Source organism: Myotis nattereri (assembly GCF_964212035.1).
Source record: "Myotis nattereri genome assembly, chromosome: 12".
NCBI lineage: Eukaryota > Metazoa > Chordata > Mammalia > Chiroptera > Vespertilionidae > Myotis > Myotis nattereri.
Window position 1 is genome coordinate 68,153,309 of NC_138087.1, and position 25,468 is coordinate 68,178,776.

The 25,468-nt window shown below is 39.2% G+C and overlaps 1 protein-coding gene across 7 annotated transcripts; it reads left to right on the forward strand.

Annotated features, from left to right (window-relative positions):
• Positions 1–108: 108 nt before the first annotated feature.
• FBXW2 (F-box and WD repeat domain containing 2) lies at positions 109–25,098 on the forward strand (the record flags this gene model as incomplete). 7 transcript variants are annotated; one of them, XM_081104234.1, is made up of 8 exons in its annotated part: positions 109–186; positions 292–400; positions 4,835–5,344; positions 12,678–12,872; positions 15,124–15,257; positions 18,369–18,455; positions 19,275–19,444; positions 23,845–25,098. In XM_081104234.1, the coding sequence occupies exons 3-8, from the start codon at positions 4,855–4,857 to the stop codon at positions 24,131–24,133; spliced, it is 1,365 nt and encodes a 454-aa protein (XP_080960360.1). In that variant the 5' UTR covers positions 109–186; positions 292–400; positions 4,835–4,854. The 7 variants fall into 7 exon arrangements, with proteins under 7 accessions (XP_080960360.1, XP_080960359.1, XP_080960356.1 ...); XM_081104233.1 differs by having other exon boundaries at positions 119–186; positions 292–662; XM_081104230.1 differs by having other exon boundaries at positions 119–186; positions 292–662; positions 4,927–5,344.
• Positions 25,099–25,468: the final 370 nt, after the last annotated feature.

Below are 25,468 nucleotides of genomic sequence, written 5' to 3' on the forward strand. Positions count from 1 at the left end.
ACTGCGCATGCTCCGCCTCCCTCGCCGCTCTCCTCAGCCTGCTGCTTCCCCCTTGAGGCGGGGGCCGGAAGTGCAGCCGCGTCCGCTGGGCGCCGCGGGCGGAGGGACGCGCGGAGATGACGCAAGCAGCACCGGAAGCCGCTCCCGGGTTAGGTTGCGGACGGAGAGCGGCGGCCGTGGGTCCAGGTCTGTTCTGTATACGAGGCGGGGCCTGTCAGGGAGGGGGTTCGCAGCCGCCCGCGCTTCTGCTGACCCGCCGCACCTCCGGCCCTTGTTCCCTTCTCCCTGCAGGCGCCATGGCTGTGGAGCGGACCCGGCCGCTGCGAGGCTCTGGCGGCCCGAGCGCGCCTGGTCGGTGTGGGCCCCGCGCGAGGTCCCGGGCCCTGGGGCGCTCGCTCAGGTCAGTGCCGCGCGGAACACGCTCCCGGAGCCGGGGACCTGGGAGCGACGGACGGGTGGAAGGGCTCTGGAGTTGATGTTAGACTTGAGAAAATTGAGCCTCGGAGTTACTGCCTCGGTTTCCTTAGCTGCGAAATGCGTTAGCATTGACGTTCCAGGGCTGCCCTGAGGTTGAAAGATGAAGTGTCGAGAGGTGTATGAAGTGCAAGCGCTGTACTAACGTGAGGGACTGCGCCATAGTTGTGGGTATGCCATGGAAACAGGTGTGTATGTGGGGTGCTGCTTGAAATAAAGGTAACGGTATTCATGCCGATAATAATGGTTACTGGCATTTCTTGTAGGCTTACCGGTGTGTCAGGTACGGTGCTAAACGCTTCACATACATCCTCCTACACACAAACACCCTTGTAGGCAGCGTTGTTCATGGTTACAAGTGGCTACAACTCAGTTTGACAAGTGAGGCAACTGGGCTTTTGCAACAGGTGACGTGATTTGCCCAGGGTCACCCGACAGCAAGTGGAGTTGCAGAGCCCTCCATATATATAAATGGATCGTATATTCACGTAGTTTTCAATTCAAAAAAAGGGGCCCCTTACTCCTGTTCCTCAGCTCTTCAGTTTTCCCTGGAGACAACCAGTGTTACCAGCTTCTTGAATATTGAAAAGCTATTCTGTGTCTGTGAAAGCCTCTGTACTTTTTAACTGCTGATTATGCTCGATAAGAGAGGAAGATGAAGCCGCCTCCCCCAAAACAAAGGTCTTGCTTTTGCTCTTGACGAGGCCAGGTGCTGGTGGAGGAGAGAAAAATGCCTTCACCATGTTTTACCCAGAATGTCATGTCTCTAAGTAAGACCTATAGAGGTAGAGGTTTGGTTTGGGGAGGGTGGGGGCAGGGCAAGATGTTGATCCTGCTGCTGTCTGTGGGACCCTAGGAAAGTCACCCCATTCTTGGGCCATAAATTTCCTCATTTATTAGTTAAGGGCAGTAGTACTGACACCTTACACAAGGTTGTGAAAACCAAATGAAGTAATGTCTATGAGTAGACATTAAGCCAAAACAAATAGGAGAGTTGCCTAAGGGAACATAGGGGGTTAAAAGGGCAGAACAAGAGACCAAACCCAGGTCTCCCATCTCCCAATTTAAGAGTCTTTTTCATCACACCACCCATTTCAGAGCTTTGTGATTGTTAATATTGAGGGCAGGAGGGCAAGTTTAATCTTGAATGGAGGGGAAAAGGGCAAGATAGCACGAGTGTGGGTAAAGTGGAGAGAAAAATACACGTGGTGGGAAACTAGCCCCAAGTTGATAATGGCCCTTGATTATTAAAATTAAATGCCCAGTAATTTTGAGCCCTTGAGTTTTTCTTCCATATATCAAGCCATTTTAAGAGAAACTTTGTGATAAGATCATAGAGTTCAAAGGGATGTTAGTGCTCATGTCCCTTTCAGCCTCAGGGTCACTAAAAACTTGCCTGCTAGGTGTTTATAATAATAAAACTAACAAAAGTGCCATTTGAGTTACTCTGAGCTCTGTGCTAAGCATGTCCCTGCCCTGTTTCTGATTTTCACAACTCTCAGGGTGAATGATAGCTCAATCAGTAAAAATTTTGACTGTGAAGCATTTTCATTTTGCCTTTGTATTCAATTGTCTTTGACTGTTCCCAGTAACGGGAAGCTCACCACTCTGGAGGCAGCTATTCCATTATTAAAAAGCTCTGATGATTTAAAAGCTCCTCCTCACGTTGAATTGAAATTCCACTTCCTGAAGTTTTTCCCCTCGGGGCCTTATGCTGCCAGTATATAACACATACTCCTAGTAGCTTTCTTCTAAAAGTGTTCAGTTTAGCCTGTGGCCTTAAGAAAATTCCCTCCAAAGTTAGTTAATTTTTTTAGAGAAGTAAAAACTGGTGTTTTGTTTTTTTTTCATGATGCAGACAATGTTTAATAAACATTGAACATTGAATGCCAGTTCAATATACAGCTATAGGGATACCAAACTAAACTGTTCTTGTTGTCTATGGAAAAGCTCAAGAAGAAATCAGAATGGTGTTTTTTAATCATGCATTCTGCTGAGTTAATGGGCTTGCTTGATTAAAATAAAGATTCTTCTTTTTATTTTTCATGACAGTCAGAGATGAAGAACTGGAAAACAGCCACCCATAAGGGGTTCAGTAGCTTAAAGGGCAATCTCTAATTGTAAGGATTGGGGAAAAAAAATTTCTTAGGAGTTAGGAGAATACATAATTCTTAGAAATGGCTGGTGTTTTTTTAATAACGGTGCTCACTGAAAATCTTGTTCCTCAGTCTTCTGTGGTGTCATGAGCACATGGCATGCTGTAGGATGTCTCTTAAATAAGGATAATGGGAACCTGATCATATTTTCCTGGGTATTATAAATTTGTCTTGCGGCCATTTAAATAACAATTCCGTTTTCATTAATGTAAGCATTTTTATAATGGATTTGTGGAAAATTTTGTGTGTGTAGGTGTTAGAGGAAACCCTATTCCCTTTTCCACTAAAAAATTATTCTGGCAGATGTTTTGATGTATGTTTTTAATTGGCCAGTATTAAGTCATTAGCTGTTGTGACATTGTATAAATGTTCATCTAAAAGAGTTGTTTTATCTTGCTATGAATGCTTTTTTTAAACAAAATTTTTTTGAAGTGTTGTAGATAGATTGATTGTTAGGATTGAGAAGAGTCTTGTTATCTTGTTTTAAGTTGATAAAACTTTTGGTGAACTGATTATTTTTTGGCAGCCAAACAAATCCTTTAATAAATAAATCCTACCTAGCCCAAACCCTGATACTTCAAGAGCATTATTTTAAAGTCTATTCACTGCTCTAAAAAACAAAACTAGATGATATAATTGGTTGCTTCTACTTTTTTTGCCCAATAACATTCTTGCCAAACTTGATATTGGGGAAATTAATAAAAATGGTTTTTACTCAGCTTGCATAAAGGTAGAAGATGAGATCTAGCTTTTTGTGTAGACCTGATCTAGGTGACATATATAAAAAGGAATTTATTTTCCTCTTCCATATTAATTTGGACATACATTTTAAAAATGAGTTCGATAATCTGGTGGGAAATTGATCAGATTAGAAGGAATGTTTTTTTTTCTTTTTTTAATCATGGAAGTGTTAAACATGTAAAAAGAAAGAGAATAATAAATCTTGATCACCCAGCACTAACATCTATCAACATTTGGCCAATCTTGGGGAAAATGGTTTTTACTGATTTGCTTTATTTTTGTTCTTTTTCCATTAGTTTAGTCCCCATTGTTAGGAGTGATTTGACACCTTGGCACACTGTGTAATACTGGATACTGCAAATTTTTTTTTGTTCCAGTTAGCCCTGGAGCAATTTGTCCTTGTCCTAAGGGGGTAGGTGGTATAATCACAAAGGCACAGTGCCCCCAGATCGAGTTACAAGGTTGTGATGCTCCTGGTTGTAGCTGACTTCAGAGAGAGACAGCTTGATCTTGTTGGAAAATTACTGATCTTGAGAGCACTGACTTCCAAGTCTGTTCTGCTGCTGTTTTAGCTCTGTTGACTATAGGCAAATCACTTATCTCCTCTGATCTGTAACTTCCTTATCTGCACAGTGGAGATGATGATACCTGGGTTTTGGTGTTTTGTAAGTATCAGGAATATTTATTTGTTCAGACTTCTAAGACCCACATAACTCTGGGGCACATGATTAAGAGTTGTCACCAACTCACATGAGGCTTATAAAAAATAGACTATGTAAGGCCAGATAAGGCTTTTGGTAATTCATGTTCTAACAGGCAGTGCCATAAAGGAAGTGGAAGAACCAGAATAGCTGAGCTACCTAACTTATTAAATCTGTGTATTTTTCTTTCCCAAACATTTATGCCTGTACATCTACTACAAAAGCCAGTAATGAGTTCTGTGATTTTGGTAACAGGTCAGGTTGTGTCTAGCATGATAACTAATGTGTCAGGTTACTGCTCTAGACTTGCTTTCTGGTTGTCACATCATGGTACTTATTTTTGTGATTTTAATGCCTAAATAGGATATATTAAGGGAATCATGTTATGACTTTGATGAAGGAGGGATATATTATATAAAATACATTGTTTCATTATGAATGAATGCTTTGTAAATCTTTGTGAAAATGCATGTAGCATGTGCTAGACTTCAAAAGGAGCAAATCACACACATCAACATAAGTTTCATTGACTTATGTTTTGGAGATCATGATTTGTTAAAGAATGTTTTCTCAAATGTATTTTCTTTTGTGTGCATGGAAAAATGTCGATACAGTGTATTAACTGTTAAGTTGTAATGTTGTAACTAAGCAAAAAGTTGTAATGCCAAAATTTTTATACTAATTTTTAATACTTCATTTGTTAGTAGTCTTGCTTGAACGGTCTTTTGAGCAGAACTAATACAATATTTTGATGTGCCACAGGTAAATTTTTCCATAACCTTATGGAGAGAAAGGACTTTGAGACATGGCTTGATAACATTTCTGTTACATTTCTTTCTCTGACGGACTTGCAGAAAAATGAAACTCTGGATCACCTGATTAGTCTGAGTGGGGCAGTCCAGCTCAGGCACCTCTCTAATAACCTGGAGACTCTCCTCAAGCGGGACTTCCTCAAACTCCTGCCCTTGGAGCTCAGTTTTTATTTGTTAAAATGGCTCGATCCTCAGACTTTACTCACATGCTGCCTCGTCTCTAAACAGTGGAATAAGGTGATAAGTGCCTGTACAGAGGTGTGGCAGATTGCATGTAAAAATTTGGGCTGGCAGATAGATGATTCTGTTCAGGACGCTTTGCACTGGAAGAAGGTTTATTTGAAGGCTATTTTGAGAATGAAGCAACTGGAGGACCATGAAGCCTTTGAAACCTCATCATTAATTGGACACAGTGCCAGAGTGTATGCACTTTACTACAAAGATGGACTTCTATGTACAGGTAAGGGACCCTGGAACTGTTCTCCCCCCGCCCCCTGCCCCCCAATAGTGATTTTGGGGAAAAACCAGTGGAAAAAGTTGAGTTTAGTCCAAGCAAGTAGTAGTTAGATCTTTGTGGAAGAATTACATAACCTTCTCTGTGTTTTGTTTCCTTCTTTCTCTGTACTGGTTAGGAAGGGAGGTCTGTCTGTCTTGTTTTAAATTCCTGTGGTGCTAAGAAGAATTAGAAGTTAAGAGTTTGGGCATGGGAAGAAATACAGTGGATATTTTAACTAGGCCAGTGGTCAGCAAACTCATTAGTCAACAGAGCCAAATATCAACAGTATAATGATTGAAAGTTCTTTTGAGAGCCAAATTTTTTAAACTTGAACTATATAGGTGGGTACATTGTTATTAACTTAATTAGGGTACTCCTAAGGCTTAGGAAGAGCCACACTCGAGGGGCCAAAGAGCATCATGTGGCTCACAAGCCGCAGTTTGCCGACCACGGAACTAGGCAGTTAAGTAACTTTATATAACACTAGAGGCTTGGTGCATGAAAGTCGTGCACAGGTGGGGTCCCTCGGCCTGGCTAGTGATCAGGGCCTATTGGGGCCGGGCCAGCCAGGGAGGTTGGCTATGGGAGTGCACTGACCCCGAGGGGGCGGCTCCTGCATTGAGCATCTGCCCCCTAGTGGTCAGTGCAAATCATAGTGATTAGTCGTTTCAGTTGTTCTGGTTGCTTAAGCTTTTATATATATAGGTATCATTAAAATTTAAGATTTTGTATATCTTCCAGTTATAATGGGTATGTGTTTCTACATATGATTATAATCACTGCCCACATTTTAAGTAGTACATTTTGATAGGCATTGTAAATAATTCTTAGTGTTTCAAATGACTCTCAGCAGTTCTTATAAATGATTCCAATACCTATTCACTTTCATTGTGTATAATATATAGGGATACTCTGTATTCTTTCTTCATCCAAGATAATTTCTAATAAATATTTGAGTATTTCCTAAATTATTAAACTATTTTTCATAATATATACTGTTCTTTTGTGTAAATAAATCATCATTATATAGCCATTTTCATTTAGTGCATATTCAGTGTTTTGTTTGCATATTTTCCTTTTGAATTATTTATTTGGGGGAGAAGCCTCAAGGTAGAATCACCAGATCCAGAAATATGAATGATTTTATAGCTCCTCTTAATATCTTATCCAGATAGGTTGAATTGATGCCATGCCTACAGCAGTCTTAAATAACCTGCTTCTCCCTTAGAGTTCTACCAGGCTGCATTTTAACATTTATTTTAAAATACTTACATATGTAAATATATATATATTAAAGAAGGGTGGAGAGAGAGAGAGAAACATCCATTGGTTGCCTCCCACACGCACCCCCACCAGGGCTGAGGATGGAATCCAGGTACATGCCCTTGACTGGAATCAAGAGGCTCTAACTACTTAACCATACCAGCCAATTTTAATATTTTTAATAGTTAAAAGATACATTATTTCTCGATTGTTTTAAAATTTTATTTCTTACTCATGAAGATATGCATTTTGTTATATTACCCAAAATAGTTTGTTTTATAAAATAAACATTAAATGTAAGGCACTTTCTGGTTTTGTTTGTCATACTGAAGTTACTCCATGCTTATGCTATTTTTCTATAAGCCTGATTATTGGAACATCATCTGTTCTTTTATACTTTAATGTACTTTCCCAGTTGTGGTGAGGGCTTTTCCATGTCCTTTTTGCCTCATTATCAATGGCAGGTATTTTAAAAAAATTTTTAAAGCTTGAGATGCAGTGTTAACTCATTCGTACTTAGGTAAATACTGACAGTTGACTCATTTTCAGAACCACCTCTAGCTTTAAAAAATCTCATCAAACTTTACATTTTTGTGTGTGTGTTAATCCTCACTGAGGATTTTTTTTTCCATTGATTTTTAGAGAGAATGGAAGGGAGAGGGAGAGACAGAGAGAAACATTGATTGGTAGCTTCCTGCACATGCCCCACCAGCACTGGGGATCGAGCCTGCAACCAAAATAAATAATTCAATTGTATGTGCCCTTGATTGCAATTGAACCTGCGACCCTTCAGTCTGTGAGGGCCGACGCTCTCACTACTAAGCAGCCGGCCAGGGCTCAAACTTTACTTTTGAAGTACAATAAAAACTCCACTTACTTGAAGCAGAAGTAAATGGGACACATTCACTGAATTATTTAACTACCCAGAAAGTTAATATTTATAAAAACTGGGCCCAATCTTGCATTTTGTAATTATTCTCTTCTGTGTTCTGTTATTTTTATTCTGATTAAATTAATCAGGTTAGTGTATTGGAAGTCATGCTGTGTCTGTTGAAAATAATCCAAAGCATTCATTTAATTTTTTCTAATGTAGCATCCCTGGGACTGTTATTAGTGAGAAAAATATTTGTTACAAAATTACATAGGCATACCTTGTTTTATTGAGCTTTGCTTTAGTGTGCTTCACAGATACTGCCTTTCCCTCTCGCCACCATAAATTGAAGGCAGAACCCTATACCCATGGTCGGCAAACTGCGGCTCGCAAGCCACATGCGGCTCTTTGGCCCCTTGAGTGTGGCTCTTCCTAAGCCTTAGGAGTACCCTAATTAAGTTAATAACAATGTTCCTACCTATATAGTTTAAGTTTAAAAAATTTGGCTCTCAAAAGAAATTTCAATTGTTGTACTGTTGATATTTGGCTCTGTTAACTAATGAGTTTGACGATCACTGCCCTATACTAGCAAAAAGATTATGACTCGCTGAAGGCTCAGTGTATTTTAGCAATAAAGTATTTTTTAATTAAGGTATGTTGTGGGGGTTTTTTGACACTTGCTATTGCACACTCAGTAGACTACAGTATAGTGTAAAAACTTCTGTATGCACTGGGAAACCAAAAAATTTGTGAGACTCACTTTATTGCAGTGGTCTGGAACCAAACTTGCAATATCTCTGAGTTATGCCTGTGAAGTGTTTGTGTCATCTTGTCACTTAGCTTGTATTTTTCACTGTGGTTGAATTGGGAAATTCTGAATTTGGAAATAAGCTTATAGTGTCTTTCAGGTTAGCCCTTTGAACAGTAATAAAATGATATTGCCATAAAGATTGATGGCTAATGCTAAAATTAACATGGGATAGATTGAATGAGGTAATTATTGTGCTCATTTTTGAAATGGTAAGAAAGGGACCTGTTGTATTTTGTGCTGTTCAGTGAGCATTTATTTTTAAAATGCCTTCTATGTGAAAGACAATATAAAGGTATACATAAATAAGTTGGAGCAGAGAATACACATACTGGGATCAAGAAGGTAACCTGGTTAAGTAGAACTCTCCACATGGACTATGGCTAATCAGAGAACACCTGCCCTTTTAGAGAGGGTAGCTGCTGCTTCACTGTAGTGAATTATTGCCATGTGGGATTCAGGCTCAGAGTTGTCAGATCTGACTTAAGAGAAGCCTGCAAGCTGCCATATTGTGACATCTGGCTTATAGTCAAATAAGAAAAACAAGAGCTATACAAGAAGTATGATCAAATGATTTAGTTGAAATGTGTAAAAAGGAAATTCATGTAGTTCAGAAGGAGTGATTTCCATTTGAGAAAATGGAGCAGTGGTTTCTGTTGAGTCTTGAAGAATGGGTAGACTTTAGAGCAGGGGTGGGCAAACTTTTTGACTCGAGGGCCACAATGGGTTCTTAAACTGGACCGGAGGGCCGGAACAAAAGCATGGATGGAGTGTTTGTGTGAACTAATATAAATTCAAAGTAAACATCATTACATAAAAGGGTACGGTCTTTTTTTTTTTTTTTTTTTTAGTTTTATTCATTTCAAACGGGCCGGATTTGGCGGGCCCTAGTTTGCCCACGGCTGCTTTAGAGAGATGAGATTCAAAGTAGAGCTTTCTGCTAGAAAGATCAGCATTAGCAAACATATGACAGGGCTGAGCATAGAGAATGTAGGAAGAAAATTCATGTTAGCTGGACTTCTAGGATATAAGTAGGGAACTCTATAAGTGACTCTTAGAATGTAAAGAAATAAGCTTAGGTGTGTTGTGAAAGCCTTGAATGCTGTGAACATGAGTTTGGACAGTTTTCTATAAGCAGGAGGAAAAAAACTATGAAAGATTTTTGAGCAGAAAAGGGCCAGAGGGTCAGATTTTCTGCTTCAAGTAGACCAGTGTTTATTTTTTGTCAGTCCCAGGGCCTCTTTTTATAACATACTTTACAGTAGTTTCATCTTAAAATAAAATTCATAGAAATAATTTATCTACATGTACATCTATTTTAAAAATCAATATAATGCCTTAACTCTGTTTCAGAGGAGAAATAAGGCTGTAATTTAAAATAGTACACATTAAACATACAATTCTCAAGCATAGCTATGCTAGAAAACAGTAATCAGATGTTTGCGCCTCTATCTACTGACCGTGAACATGATAGCTATAAATACAGAACATTGTACTTGTGTCACAGATACCATCAGTGGTGTGATTTCTCAAATGATGGAAAATGCTTAACAAGTGCCCAACAAAACAAAGTATATTTTTCCTCAATTTACCTGGTAGTTACACTCTTAGAAAATTCAGAATAAACTGCAAATATGCTTTGTAAAACAGATTCTAGGCTCAGATAACTAAGAATAAGCTTTCCATTTATGGATATTTGGCCAAACCTTTAAGAATGTCATGCAAACTACAAGATAATTGTTTTGTGCATTGTCCCAATCATTGCAGTATGTCTAACATTCCTGGCCTCTGCCCAGTAGATGCCAGTAATAGCCCTCCACCCCCTAAATCATTATGACAATTGAAGCCACCCCAAAGAATTTCTAGCATGTCCTCTTAGGAGATGATCCTGCTTTTGCTGAGACTCTCTGACATAGAGAATACTAGAGGTTCCAAATTAAAGGATTAACCTGTTGCAGTTTAGATGAGGGTAAATAGGCCTAGGTTTAGGACAGTAAAGGTAGAGAGATTTTAAAAAGGAGAAGTTGAATGAAAGAGCAGCCACTGAAATAGAATTGACAGGATTTGGCAACAAATTGGGTTTGTGGTCAGATCCTAAAATGATTTCTTTACCTGCCTTAGCTCCCCAGGAATACAGTCACAAAATGCCCAATCTTAAAGATTATCTAGGCCTGCACTGTCCAATAACACTCACAGCTAACCACTAGCACTTACGGCTTTTGAGCACTAAGATGTGGCTAGTTCAAATTGAGATGTGAAATACTCATTTTTGGATTTCAAAGACTTAGGATATAACATTTTATTTATTTTTTAATATATTTTTTATTGATTTCAGAGAGGAAGGGAGAGGGAGAGAGAGATAGAAACATCAATGATGAGAGAGTATTATTGATTCGCTGCTTCCTGCACAACCCCTACTGGGGATTGAGCCCGCAACCCAGGCATGTACCCTTGACTGGAATCCGAGCCCCTGGACCCTTCAGTTTGCAGGCCGGTACTCTATCCACTGAGCCAGACAGGCTAGGGCTAACATATTTTATATTGATTATATGTTGAAATGATAATTTAACATTGTTAAGTTATATTAAGTTTTTATGTTTTTACTTTTTCAGTAATAGAAAATTTTAAAATACTAACATGGATTGCATTATATTTCTATTGAATAGCACTATTCTAGAATATTGGTTCTCAACATACTGCTCATACATTAGAGTCACTTGGCAAGCTTTTAAGATTATTGGACTCCTCAGATATTCTAATTTTAGAATTTCTGAAGGTAGGGCCCTGCATATATGCTTTGATATAGCTCCCCAGGTAATTCTGATGTCTTATATCCCCACTGAGAACCACCAACCAAGTATAGAGAGGAAACAGTCCTAAACAGTAAAGTTTCCATTTCAGTATGTTCTCATAGGGTTTGCCTAGGTTAAAATTTATGCTCTACTTCTTTCATAGTGATAGTTATTTTTCCATTGTCTGAAACAGTGGCTCTTGACCAAACCTTAAAGGTAGAATTGTGGCTGGTGTTAATTTAGTCATTTTAGGTTTTTGGCAGTGGGTCATTTGGTGCTTTTCTAGAATACTGTGTCCTTGTCATAGTGATGATATTTGTGTCCTCAAAATTTCCTTCGATTTTTTTTTTTAATTTTTATTTCAGAGAGGAAGGGCAAGGGAGAGAGAGATAGAAACATCAATGATGAGAGACAATCATTGACTGGCTGCCTCCTGCATGCCCCCTACTGGGGATCGAGCCTGCAACCTGGACATGTGCCCTTGACTGGAATCCAACCCAGGACCTTCAGTCCACAGGCTGCCGCTCTATCCACTGAACCAAACCAGCTAGGGCCCTTCGATTCTTATTACTACTTTTCTATTCTAAAGGTAACTTGTGAGATATTAATTAGTAATTAGGATTTTAAATATAATTAAAGCAAAATTCCGAATTGTCACTGTGATAAGTATAATGTCATCATAGGCAGAAATGAAACTACTTTTTTCTACAGAATCATAAGAGGCTTTCTTTATAAGCTCATTGTTGGGTTGTTGTGAATGCCTGGTAATAATTTATCCTTGGTTATGTTAGAATAGTGGTTCTCAACCTGTGGGTCGTGACCCTTTGGCGGTCGAATGACCCTTTCACAGGGGTCGCCTAAGACCATCCTGCATATCAGATATTTACATTACAATTCATAACAGTAGCAACATTACAGTTATGAAGTAGCAACGAAAATAATTTTATGGTTGGGTCACAACATGAGGAACTGTATTTAAAGGGCCAGAAGGTTGAGAACCACTGTCTTAGAAGTTCCTTTACACATTTCTAGATGGCCCAAGAAATTAGCAGTTAACCTTCTCAGAAGTTAACCTGTGATCTGAGGCTCCTCTTTGACCTGCCTTAGAGTAGAACATGTTCTAGCAACAGCTTTACTAACAGCATTCTTTATTTGTTCAGGGTTGTTGGGTAATGGACAAACATGCAAGTGTACACACGCAATCATAGGTAATGCCTTTGATTTCAAGCTCAAATTAGAGCTCATGATGGTGAAATATTTTATGATATTTTATAAGTGGAAGCACTAAGGGATGCTTTAGTCTAACACTTCTCTATAATCTGGAAAGTTACAGGAAAAGGACTAAGCCAAAAAGCTTGTGTTCAACCCCCATACTGTTAACACCATTTTGGTGACTCTGAACAAGTCCTGTTACTCTCCATGCTGTGGTTTTCTCTGCTATAAAGTGGGAATGCTAAAGGAAGTGACCCCAGAGGATCTCGTTTAAGAATACCATGGTTTGGAAATTGATTTTCCTTCTTCATCGTTTGTTTTCTTACTAATTACTCTGTTTTTCTCTTTAAGGGTCAGATGACTTGTCTGCAAAACTGTGGGATGTGAGTACAGGGCAGTGCGTTTATGGCATACAGACCCATACTTGTGCAGCGGTGAAGTTTGATGAGCAGAAACTTGTGACAGGCTCTTTTGACAACACTGTGGCCTGCTGGGAATGGAGTTCCGGAGCCAGGACCCAGCACTTTCGGGGGCACACAGGGGCCGGTGGGTTGCCCTTTTCCAAGAGTTTACATATTTTAACCTCATTCCGTAAAGCCAGGAGCCAAGAATGTGATAACTTTTTTGTTTTGTCTTTTAATTTAACTTGCACTCTCCTTTCTCAGTCATGACAATTAATCTTTTTATTCAAGTTATTATTTGGTATCTTTCCATGTCCCATTTTAAAACTCTTCTCTATCTATACACCTTTATGCTGTGAGGGGACAGTTCTTCTCTCCTGTTTCATTTATATCCTGTTGAACAGTCAGCCCCCTTTGCCTTTATCAGGCTTCTTACCTCCAAATTGAGTAAGTCCTACACTTACTGGTATATATTCAGTCTTCTTTATTTGTAGAAATAGAGCTAAAATCTTTTGGAGTGATAATCATTCCAAATTTCTGTGATCTACATATACTGTATTGAATTGGAGCTTGGTTGACAATTGATAACAAGCCACTGCCAAGAGATAAGATGAAAGAAACAGATACCTGAATATTTCCTAATAATTTTACAGCAGCCTTCATTTGTAGAAGCTGATCATTGGATTATAGCCTAGAGACCTGAGCTTCTTCCTCTATGCATTGTATTTTGGAATTTTGTGCAGGAATCATATTGAACTGTTTTCCAACCTCTTGTACAGCAACTCCCTTCCTCCTTTGTCCCATGTGCACACTGCATTCATCCCTGGAAGTCACAGATAATGCTCTTAAGCATCACATTTTATGAGTGGCCTTCCTGGACTCCCTAACAAGTTGAGTCTGCTGTAGGTTTCCCAATAATCTGTATTTTTGTCATAACACACATCATACAAGTAAGTATGATAATCTTGATTTCCTCACCAGGTGGTAAGCTCCAAAAAGACAGGGATACTGCCTGTCTCCTTCACCCTAAGGTCCCCAGGTTCCTTGCACCATACCTAGTATTCAGTAATTCTTTGAAGTAAACCTAGCTGTTTTATTGCTAAAAGCAAAATTTTTTCCCATTTTTGTTTGTCATTCCATACATTTTTTCTCTACTATCTGCTACCAATTGTTTATTGTAGGAATTAGTATTTGAAGATATACATTGACTACCAGGTAATTTTATATCTGATCAAATTTGAGAGCCCTGCTCCAAAAAATTTCCTCCTTGATGTTCCCTATGCTTTTACTATTCCCTCTACCTGCAGTGTTCTTTTTCTTTTCTTAATAAACTGTACTCATCCTTCAGGGCCCATCTTCAATATTACCTCTTCCCTGAAGTCCTCTCAGATACCCCTGGGCAGCGTTAGTCCTTGGTATTTCCTTAGCAAGAGATAACCTTTCCGCCCGCCCTCTCCCTCCCTCCAGGGCTTACTTAGATTGAGGTTCTTTAAAGAAAAGACCAGACCTAAACGGTTTGGCTCAGTGGATAGAGTGTCGGCCTGTGGACTGAAAGGTCCCAGGTTTGATTCCGGCCAAGGGCATGTACCTTGGTTGCGGGCACATCCCCAGTAGGTGTGCAGGAGGCAGCTGATCGATGTTTCTCTCTCATTGATGTTTCTAACTCTCTATCCCTCTCCCTTCCTCTCTGTAAAAAAAAAACAAAAACAAAAAAACATATATATATATCTCAATAAAAAAAAGAAAAGACCATTGTCTTTATCTTTGGGTCTCTAATATCCCTTTAGAGTTTGGTAGACATTGAAAAACAAATATTTGAGCACTTGCTATATACTCAGGCACTGTTTTAGGTGCTGGACGTATTGCTGTGAAGAAATGCAGACAGTTTTGAGAGAATGGGTTAGTCTGACCTTTGAGATCCTTGTTTGTGTTTTGTTTTCTCATTACAATGGCTTTTCTTGAGTATAGATATTGGTTTGTAGCTTACATTCTTGATGTTTTGTCTAACTGCAATAAATAGTGCAAATATGACTAGGGCCACCTGAGTTCTATTTTCCCTCCATAAGCTAGATAAGTTTTGTGTAGTGTCAGACAGACATTCTTGAGAAGAAATGTCATTATCTCCAAAACCGGTTTTACCTCTCACTTTGAAGCTAACACAGGCATAAAAGGTGATTAGTTTGGAGACTTTTCCATTCTTAGAATAATAATAACAAGAATTTTGAAATGCATATTTTTTTATAAAGTTGCTACTTGAGTGGTACCATCCTTATTGTACTCTGGTTGAGAAATTATAAAATTGGACAGCTTGGGAGAATAAACGCTATTAAACTGTTGAACTCTATTATAAAAGACTCAGACAAGCATGTTTTAACTTTGTATCTGTTATATATTAGTATTTAGTGTCGACTACAATGATGAACTTGATATCTTGGTGAGTGGCTCTGCAGACTTCACTGTGAAAGTATGGGCTTTATCTGCTGGGACATGCCTGAACACACTCACCGGGCACACAGAATGGGTTACCAAGGTAGGAAGACTTGCAAAAGAAATCTCCTTAACATCAGGTTTTGTGGGGGTGGGGGACGGGATGGTGCATGCTGCCTTAGAAGTGGTGGGTAAGCCATAGATGGAATAAATACAAGCATGATGGTGTACAACAGTGACCAGCATGTAAAAGACACTATAAATGTGAATGACTTATGGACATGGAAAGATGCCCACAATTGATAACAAGCCACTGCCTAGAGATACGATGAAAGAAACAGATACCTGAATTTCCTAATAATTTTACAGCAGCCTTAATTTGTAGAAGCTGGTCATTGGATTATAGCCTAGAGACCTGAGCTGCTTTCTCTATGCATTGTATTTTGGAATTTTGTGCAGGAATCATATTGAACTGTTTTCCAACACCTATTGTTTTCAATAGTAGGTGTATACAGGGAGCAAATAAAACAGGTCACATACAAAAAACTATATAGAATATGACACCATTTTCTGAATTTGTTCATGCACCAAAATGTTGAAGACAATTATTTCTTGTGGAATTGTGGATGCTTTTTTCCCTTTTAGGATAAGTGTATTTCTTTTTTTAATCAGAAAAGCCACTTGCATTTTGAAAAAAAAAAATAGTTGCAAGAAGTAGAATAAATAAACATGTATAGGATCTTTAGGAGAATATTGTGATGTTTTCTAGTTTTCAATAAAAGATTGCTGTGAAGATGGAATGCAGTAATTTTTTTTCAACTTTTTGTTTGTTTAAGGTATTACAAATAGTAGTACATATGTCTACTCCCCCCCCCCATTGACCTCCCCCCAGCCTTCTCTACCTCCCCTCCCTGTACTTGCTCTCACTCCCCCCAGCCCCCAGTGTCTTGCATCTGTTGGTTGTGCTTATATGCATGGCATGCATACAAATCCTTCGGTTGATCTCTTACCCCCCCCCCCCAACCCTCCCCTACCTTCCCGCTGTAGTTTGACAGTCTGTTCGATGCTTCTTTGGAATGCAGTATTAATAATGGAAATGCCATGCAGAAACATTTGAACCTGCCATGCTATTCTGTGAGGACACAGGAGTGAGCCACACAGACTGAGGCCTGACACAAATGTTAGTCTAGAAGGAGAAATACTTAATAAATAGTAACTTCACGTGTAAATACATAATTACACATTGTATTAAGTGCTATGAGGCAAAGTGTAGTGTTGTCTGAGAAAAAAATCTAGGAAGGTATCTAATTTGCTCAGGGAAAGCTTTTTGAGAAGGGACAAAATGTGAAGAATAAATTGGAGGTAGCTGTGTAGTGGAGTGTTTCAGAGGGTGCAGTGTGGCACAGGCCCTGGTGTGGAAAAGAACAGAGAACATTTGATGACCTAGAAGGACAGTGGAGCTGTGCAGTTCTTGGAGGAGGTGTAGACAGTGGCCATCATGTATGACTCGGCCATATTAAGGATTTTGGATATCACAAGTATAGCAGAAAGCATTGGTGAATACGTACTGTGAAAGGTTTTGGTGTGATTTATATTTTAAGAAAATAACTGCTCCCTTGCTGGGTAGGTCAGTTGGTTAGAGCATTGTCCTGATTTGTCAAGGTTGCAGGTTAAATCCCCAGTCAGGGCACATATAGGAAGAAAATAACTGCTAAGAAAAAAGTGGGTTTGAGTGGGGCACAGATGGATACAGGTGGCCACTTAGGTTTTTGCAGTATTCTAACCAAAAGATATCCATAGCTTGGAGTCTAGCGGCAATAAAGAAAGAGGAGGGCACACATGAAGGGTATGTCTTTAAGAAAAGCCAGTTAAACTTGCCGACTCATGGGGAACAGAGGAGAGTCAGAGGTGACTAGTGGGTTTTAGATGGGATGATGATTGTGTCTTTCTGAAATAGGTGGAGCTAAAGGAGAGCAGTTTGTGAGAAGGTTGATAAGACCACTAAACTGTAAAAACTGTTAAGATAGTACATTTTATGTTATGCCTGTTGTACCATCATAACAAGTTGGGAAAATACTCCCGTATTGGGCACATTGAGTATTTATGTGTTATATTTTATTTATTTTTATTTTTTTAGAGAGAGGAAGGGAGAGAGAAGGAGAGAGGGAGAAACATCAGTGTGAGAGAGAAACAGTTGCCTCCTGTGCATGCCCCGACCAGGGATTGAACCTGCAACCTGGGTATCAAACCTGCCACTTTTTGGTGCATGAGATTTGGTGGCTCTAGTCAACTGAGCCACACCGGCCAGGGCACGTTGAGTATTTAAAGAAGTTATATAAGGCAGTTTGGTGTTGTGTTAAAAACAGTGGACTTGGGGCCAGGACTCTGATTATGATGTCTTAGGTAAGTTCCTCTTACCTTCAGGGCATGAGTTTCATCATCTGCTAAATGTTCCTGTGAATATGAAAAGAGACGAGGGGGACATTACCATCAGGGTGCCTGGCACTTAGCAGGTCTGTCAGTTTCAGCTGAATGTGCAACCTAGGCTTCTGAATGAGTAAGCCTGACCTCCCAGCTCACTTTGTGCTGATTTACTACAAAAAATAACTAGAACCTAGTATTTATAGATTACCCCAGTGCTAGTAGAATGTTGGATTCTATTGCATTATTTTATTGTTATTTACATTGCTTTAGTTCATTTTCATTGCAGTTATGAGAGTTAATAAGTGTCTCATCCCCTATTTTAAAGATGAGGAAAATGAGAAAAAGATTAGGTGGCCTTGTCCAATGCTACAAAGTCAGTATATGGCAGATTTTAGTCCTAAGTCCAGTGCGTTTTCCTTTATAATGCACATGCTTATGAAAACAGATGATTTGTATTTTTTTCTATGTCTGTGGGCTTTTTTCTGTTCCTCACATTTTCTATAAAGTAACATTTTACAGTTTTTAAAACCAGTCCTAATGTTTGCTTCCAGACCAAAGCCAACATTAAATGCTGCCAACATTGGACATTTTAGATTCTGCTGGTAGTTTAGAGAGTCTGGTTGTAGTAAAACCCTTGGTGGAGATTAACTTGGTCGTAGAGTTTTAGCTCAGTTACTTTAGCATACAATATCATTTCAAGCTCTTTCTCATATTTTAATTTTTTTAAAAAAAGCAAGGTAACAGTAGCATTAAAAAGATCTTTCTGTAATGTGGATATTTATATTTCTAGGTGGTTTTGCAGAAGTGCAAAGTTAAGTCTCTCTTGCACAGCCCTGGAGACTACATCCTCTTAAGTGCAGACAAATATGAGATCAAGGTAAGGTTTTTTTCTCTATTATTTTGTCATCAAAGAAGACTGGCCAGTATAAGAACATTAAAATTAAATTAAAATGAAATTTCATGGTAGACAGAAAAGTGTTAGTCCAAGACATTTTAAACTTATTGCAAGGGGAATTATTCATTATCTCTTATGTTATGGGCAATTTCTAACCCTGATTTTTATTTGTTTTATGTGTGCATGTGTGTGTTTTGTTTTTTATTGAGAGAGAGAGAGAGAATGAACACAGTGTGAGAGAAACATTCACCGACTGCCTCCTGGGGATCGAGCCCAACCTGGGCATATGCCCTGACTGGGAATCGAACTGACGACTTTTTGGTGCATGGAACAATGCTCAACCAACTGAACCACACAGGCCAGGGCTAACTCTAATTTTAAAATGAAGAACAGAAAATAATCTTTAACGTATTCTGTTTTTTTATGACATGTATCTTCTACCCTCCTTAATTCTTAGGTCTGAACTATGAAAATAAAAACATTTATTTGTGTAATAAAAAAAATTTGCAAAAAGTTAACAGAGCAATCTTACATATGTTTTTAGTGCACCTTTAAAATTGTTCCATGTGGTAAGCATTTATTATCCTCATTGTGGGAACTGAGGTTCAGAGAGATTAAGTATTTTATCCAAGGCAGCACAGCACATACATGCAGAATCAGAGTTTGAACTCAACTGTAAAACCTGTTTTTCCAGTTTACTTCACTTTATATCTGACTTCAGCAGACAAAAGCCACATTAAGGGAACATGCTTTTCTATTGTGATGCATCTGTTATCTCTCCTGATTTTCTTTTATCTGTAGATTTGGCCAATTGGGAGAGAAATCAACTGCAAGTGCTTAAAGACACTGTCTGTCTCTGAGGATAGAAGTATCTGCCTGCAGCCAAGACTTCATTTTGATGGCAAATACATCGTCTGTAGTTCAGCACTGGGCCTCTACCAATGGGACTTTGCCAGTTACGATATTCTCAGGTAATGTTTCCTTGGACCTTTACCTTTGACAGTTCTTTGCGGTTTCTTTATTTTTTTGTTGCAGTTTAATAGTAAAGACAAGATTAAATATTGGGTAAACCAGTCACTTGCTTTGAGGAAATCTTTACATCAGTTATAAACAGGGTTATATGCTGAAAACCTCAGACATAAAAATGTTTTAGAGGCATAATGAGAAAGGTTTATATGCTAGAACCTAGAGGATCTAGAATCTAATTCTTCCCTTTACTCTGAGTTACTGCCTCTTTCAGAAGTTAACAAGCTTTTCTGGAAAATGAGGGTCTTGGATGGAAAGGTCTTTTACATCTCTAGTTCTAATATTTTAATTTCTGCTTCCTAGTTAGTTGAAATTTTTTTAAAAAAATATATTTTATTGATTTTTTACAGAGAGGAAGGGAAAGAGATAGAGAGTTAGAAACATTGATGAGAGAGAAATATCGATCAGCTGCCTCCTGCACATCTTCTACTGGGGATGTGCCCGCAACCCAGGTACATGCCCTTGACCGGAATCGAACCTGGGACCTTTCAGTCCGCAGGCCGACGCTCTATCCACTGAGCCAAACCGGTTTCGGCTAGTTGAAATTTTTAATTGAAGGATTGAGTGGCCTTCTGTTGACTAGTAGAAACACAGGTATTTAGAGAAAAATAGACTTGCAGAGAAATAAATAATAAAAGGTCCATGGACAAATAATTTTGTGAGACCACTCTTGGAGATTGGTGGTATCTGTTAGCATTTGGAGGCTAATGGAAGCCAGTACCATATGGTGATTAAGAGAACTTACTTTGATGATAAACAAACCTTGATTTAAGATCTAGTGCCATTGCTTATGAGCTGTGTGATATTATGTCAGTTTCTTAACCTCTCTGCCTTAGTTTCTCACCTGTAAAATAAAGAGTAAATGAAATGCCTATAATGAGGACCTAGCACAGGACCTGTTAGGTATTTATTACTTATAGCTCTGAGAAGCCCTACATAAAGAAACCTGTTTGAATTTGTTTAACCTACTGTACCTAACATTCATAGTACTAAAGCTCCCTTTTTTTTTTTTTTTTTTTTTGTTTGAGGAACACTTATTAACAGCACACAAAGTTAGTGCTTCACAGCATGGTTCAGGAAGTGCTGGCTTGGGGAAGTAGAGAAAATTGAACATTCTCTTCATTGTTTTTATGCATGACTGTTTGAGGTCAGCTCGTATGGGATCTGAGCCTATTAGCCAACGGGACTTTGATGGGCCCTGTCTCTCTGCTCATAAAGGTTGTAACAACCCCATTTATGACCTACATTTCTAACCAATTAGGTTTCCAAGCTGTCTATGCTTTGAGGAAAAAAAGACCAGAACAGATCTTGGAAAACTAGTCCAAGCTCTTCATCTTATAGGTGTGGAAACTGAAGATGAGAGAGCATAGGAGCCTTAACCAGTATCCCACAGCACACCCTAGTTCAGCATCCATCATTTATCCATCCATTCATCCATCCATTCATCTATCCATCCATCCATCCATCCATCCATCCATCCATCCATCCATTCATCCATAGCTGGGTCATCCAGCAAGCATGTGCTTAAAATACCAGCAAGCCATAGAGAAGGAACTTTTGAAAGAACTTCATACTTTGCAAAAAAAAAATCTAAGTAGTCATCATGGGGAAATCAGATCATTTACAGTTTAATTTTGTTTGTGTTTTGAATTAAAATTGGGGAGGGAATGATGTAAAGGTAAGGTAAAATAGAGGTATCGCCGTCTTTTAAATGCTTAGAGTCTCTAAAGGTTTTAATTTTATCCTTTATCATGTGTTCTTACTCAGAATATACAGTAAAGAGTCCAGAGTCCCAGTGAAAGTTCTTTTCGGTTTTGGTATTTGGAGCCACTAGCTTTAAGTAGTAAATCTATAAGATTGTTGGCTGCTAGGAAGTGATAGGTTCAGATTTTTCTTTGAAAGGGGGCTATTTTATCTCTTGCTTCCCCTTTCCCTCAAACACAAATAAAACAACCTCTTTTGAAATCTTAGTACTAATCCTGTGTCCTCAGTTGCCAAGAGCAGGTAGGGCATTTACTCTTAGAAGCAAACTGAAAAAAGGAAAGCACAAAGGGCAGTAAAACATTCAGTTCATCTAAGGTGCAGTCACTTACTAGACCTGCACCACAGGGATGTCCTTTTATAATTCTCAAGTCATCAGAAGGTGCTACTGTAAGCCTGTCAAAACCTGCATTCTATTCTGCAGCATATTTGTGCTTCAGTCTTTGGAGTCACAGGACCTCACCTTTGCTAGGCTAAAGTCCTGTCCCCTAGTTTTCTAAGTTTCTGATTATTTCCTGCTTTGCATTGATGTGGGACTTCACAGATTTTCTTGCTGTTTTTCCCAGTTTCTTTCAGATCTCTTTTGTAGGAATTTTTATTTGTCTGTGTTCATTGCACCATTGCTCTGTTCATTAGCAGATATTTATTGAGTACCTCCCTGTGTTAGGCATTGTGAGGTATCCTGGGAACTAGCAGAAGTACTTACCAAACTGGAAATTACTAGCCAGCAGAATGGAAGATTGACATTAAGTAGCTAATAACATACAGATGTTTTGATGGTTGTGATAAGAGCAACATAGTATTAGGTACTTTGAGATCTCACCTGGTTTGAGGAATAAGGGAAAGCTTCCTTGAGAAAGAGTTTGGGCTGAACCCTAAGGGTGAGTATTTGCATTGACTCAGCGCCAGGGACACAGTGAAGAGCATTGTAGACTGAGAGACCAGTCTGGGAGGCTCTGAGACTGAAGGAGCCTGCCAGGTGCGTTTAAGGAACTGAAAGAAGGCCAATGTGGCTGAAGATGTGAGTTCAATAGAGAACCATAGAAGGGTTTAGAAATCTAAATGAGATGGTAATAGGATTAGATTTTAGTGTGAGCTTAACTGATTGAAAGGGGCCAAGAATAGATATAGGGAGACCAATTGAAAACTCTTGGCAGTAGTGCAGTTGAAAGATGATGTCTTAAGGCTCAGAATTGTGGCAGTTCTGATAGTCATGAATAAATTGGGAAAATTTAGGATGTAAAATCAGTAGATCTTGGTGTTTGAATTTATGGCTTCAGTAAGGAGAAGAGGTGGATGGTTGCCATGCTTCCTAGCTTGAGCAACTGGGTGAATGAGAAACCAAGGAAGTAAAGAAGAGAAACAGGTTTGGCTAATAAGTTCAGTCTTGGACAGGTTGAGTGTGAGAAATAGGCCTTCTTCACTACTAAATCCCCTCCCTCATATCAAACTGAAGTCTGCTTCTATGTAACTCTCTTTCCCTTGGGCCCTATTTTCTCTTCTAGAGCTTGTAATGTCTTGCCTCTCACACATCCTTTACTCCTTAAAGGTGATGATCATGTATACTTTCTCTGTTCCTGCCAATTCTCTTTCTCCCCCTCTCAGCCGATCTCCTTCAGCTGTTTGTAACTTTTTCTGGTTACCAGGTCCTGCCATCTGGTTGACCTCTTGGACATAACACTAGATGGTAGCGTCCTTGTTAAAACATAGGCTAACCTAGCCTCTCATGGGGCCCAAACTTATTGTCCAGGGCAGAATTTGTAGATCCCTCATCTTGTAGTTCTTTTCCTAGGGCCTGTAAAGATAACGTCAACTTTTCTTGTCCATCTTTTACCTCACTAAGTATATAGACAACAGAGACTTAAGGTTTTTTCTGTGCTACCCTTTACCTAGATCCTTCCAATTTTGTACCTTTGTCATTGATGTTTTAGCAGCTGTGAACCTGAGAAGGTTAAGTTTGTCCTTCCAACTCCCCATATTCTCTAGCAAATACTTATGAATACATTATTAATGTTTCTGGATTATTTGGGAAACTTAATATTTCTAGTCTCTACTGTTTTAAAGAAGAACCTATGTATTTGCTACCTGCTGAGAATAGCCCCTAGGCCAGTGCTCTAGGATTTGATGAATAAATCTTTTCACCTAGTGGTAAGAATTGAGTCTTACATTTGAGTTCTGTCTAGTAGTACTTAATTAGGTGTGAATCTTTAGACAAAGTATATTTATCCTGGCCGGACTTTAGTCTTTACATCTTGGAAATGAAAATGTCACATGAGAATATGAGAGATCCTTTCCAGCTTGGATGGGCATTTGTGCTTTTACAACTGTTCATCAAATACCGCCTTTCTCCTTACATGCCTGTGTTATATTATTATGAACTCTTACCCACTTCCCCCCCTCGTTTTAAAGTAGGCTGAACTTTTTGTCCTTGTATTTTCCTTTTTATCAAAAACTTTCATTTAACTCTCTAAATTTGCTTGAATTGTGTATTGCTTTTAAATGTCTCCAGAAAAGATTACAGTAGCATAAACAAAAGCAAAGTTAGTTGCCTTCTGGTTCATGTTACTTATTCTCATCCTTGTAGAGTTATCAAGACTCCCGAGATAGCAAACTTGGCCTTGCTTGGTTTTGGAGATGTCTTTGCCCTGCTGTTTGACAACCGCTACCTATATATCATGGACTTGCGGACAGAGAGCCTGATTAGCCGCTGGCCCCTGCCAGAGTACAGGAAGTCAAAGAGAGGCTCAAGCTTCCTGGCAGGTGAAGCTTCCTGGCTGAACGGACTGGATGGGCACAATGACACGGGCTTGGTCTTTGCCACCAGCATGCCTGATCACAGTATTCACCTGGTGTTGTGGAAGGAGCCCGGCTGATGCTATGAGCCACCACCGCTGACTGACTTTGGGTGCCGGGGCCGCAGGGTTTGAGTGCAACCTCTATGGCAGCCGACTGCATGAACCAAAGTTCTCACCTAATGGTATCATCACGCAGTGCACAATCATTTACCTATGTTTGCCAGGGGGCCAGGGCTCTGGGTGGGGGAGGGCTCGTTTTACTGACATACATCACAGCATGCTAATGGATACAACATTGACTTCATTTGTATCTAGTTATGTTGGTCAGAGTAAGAGTATGCATTTTGGGTTCATCTTTCTTGAATTTTGGTTTTAAGTAAAGAAATTTAAATGGTTCATTAATATGCTAATTGGTTGCCTATAAAAACACATTCAGTCTATTATTAAAGCTTTTTACCATTGCCTTTTTTTCTTTTGAAGTTGAAGCAACGGTGCTATGATGTTTTACAGCAAATTTCTCACATGGAGCTTAGCTTTTATAACAACCAGTGTTATAAAGACCACCAAGTCCTGTGACATTCAAAACTTTCCACCAAATACCAGTTCTAAAGAAAATCTGTCTTCCAGTACAAATCCAGGTCTATAAATTGATTGATTGTAATGTACTAGTGGTCTAATCTCTGGTTCTTGGCAGAGTCAAGGTTAGCCACAGCTGAGCTGTGAGGGAGTTCTGTCATTTCTGTTTATATCTGGAGCAAGCTGGTTCTCGGTCTCCCAGGTGACTGCACAGAGGTGACATGGTGGAGTGGAAGATTGAAGACTGGCTCCCGTACTTAGGCATATCACTTCCCTGGCCCCATTCTCCTGTCTGTATAGCTAGTTGTTAAGCTAAGTGATTTGTAAGATTCTTTCTGGTCCTGCATCTGCTAAGTTGTGCAGAAGTTGACATTTGTGTTTTGTCTGATTCCTGATTTGTTTCTTTGGGGTTGGAGATAATATATAAATGAAATTACTGATACAAAGTTGTCATCTATAAGGAAATCAAATATATGAAAAGGATGGCTAAAAGGAGAATGTGGAAAATGCACATATTCCACTTAGAAGATGTAAATAATTGGTGGAAGAAATGCTTATAGCAGTTGTGGTTCTATAGAAAGGCAATGTGCTATGTTAGAAAGTATCTTCCCCTTTTGCCTCCAACTTGATGTGTGGCTTCAGGCAAATTAACTTTCTGTCCCTGGGCCCTCTTTTTTTTTTTTTTTTTTTAAATCAGATTTACAATGAAGGAATTGCCCTAGATTAGGGTTCACAAACTCACATGCAGATATAAATGAGTGATGCATGCTGGGTAGGATTGTGCTGAACCATGGAAAGCTTATTGAATAGGGCAGTTACTCAGCACAAGTGTTAGGC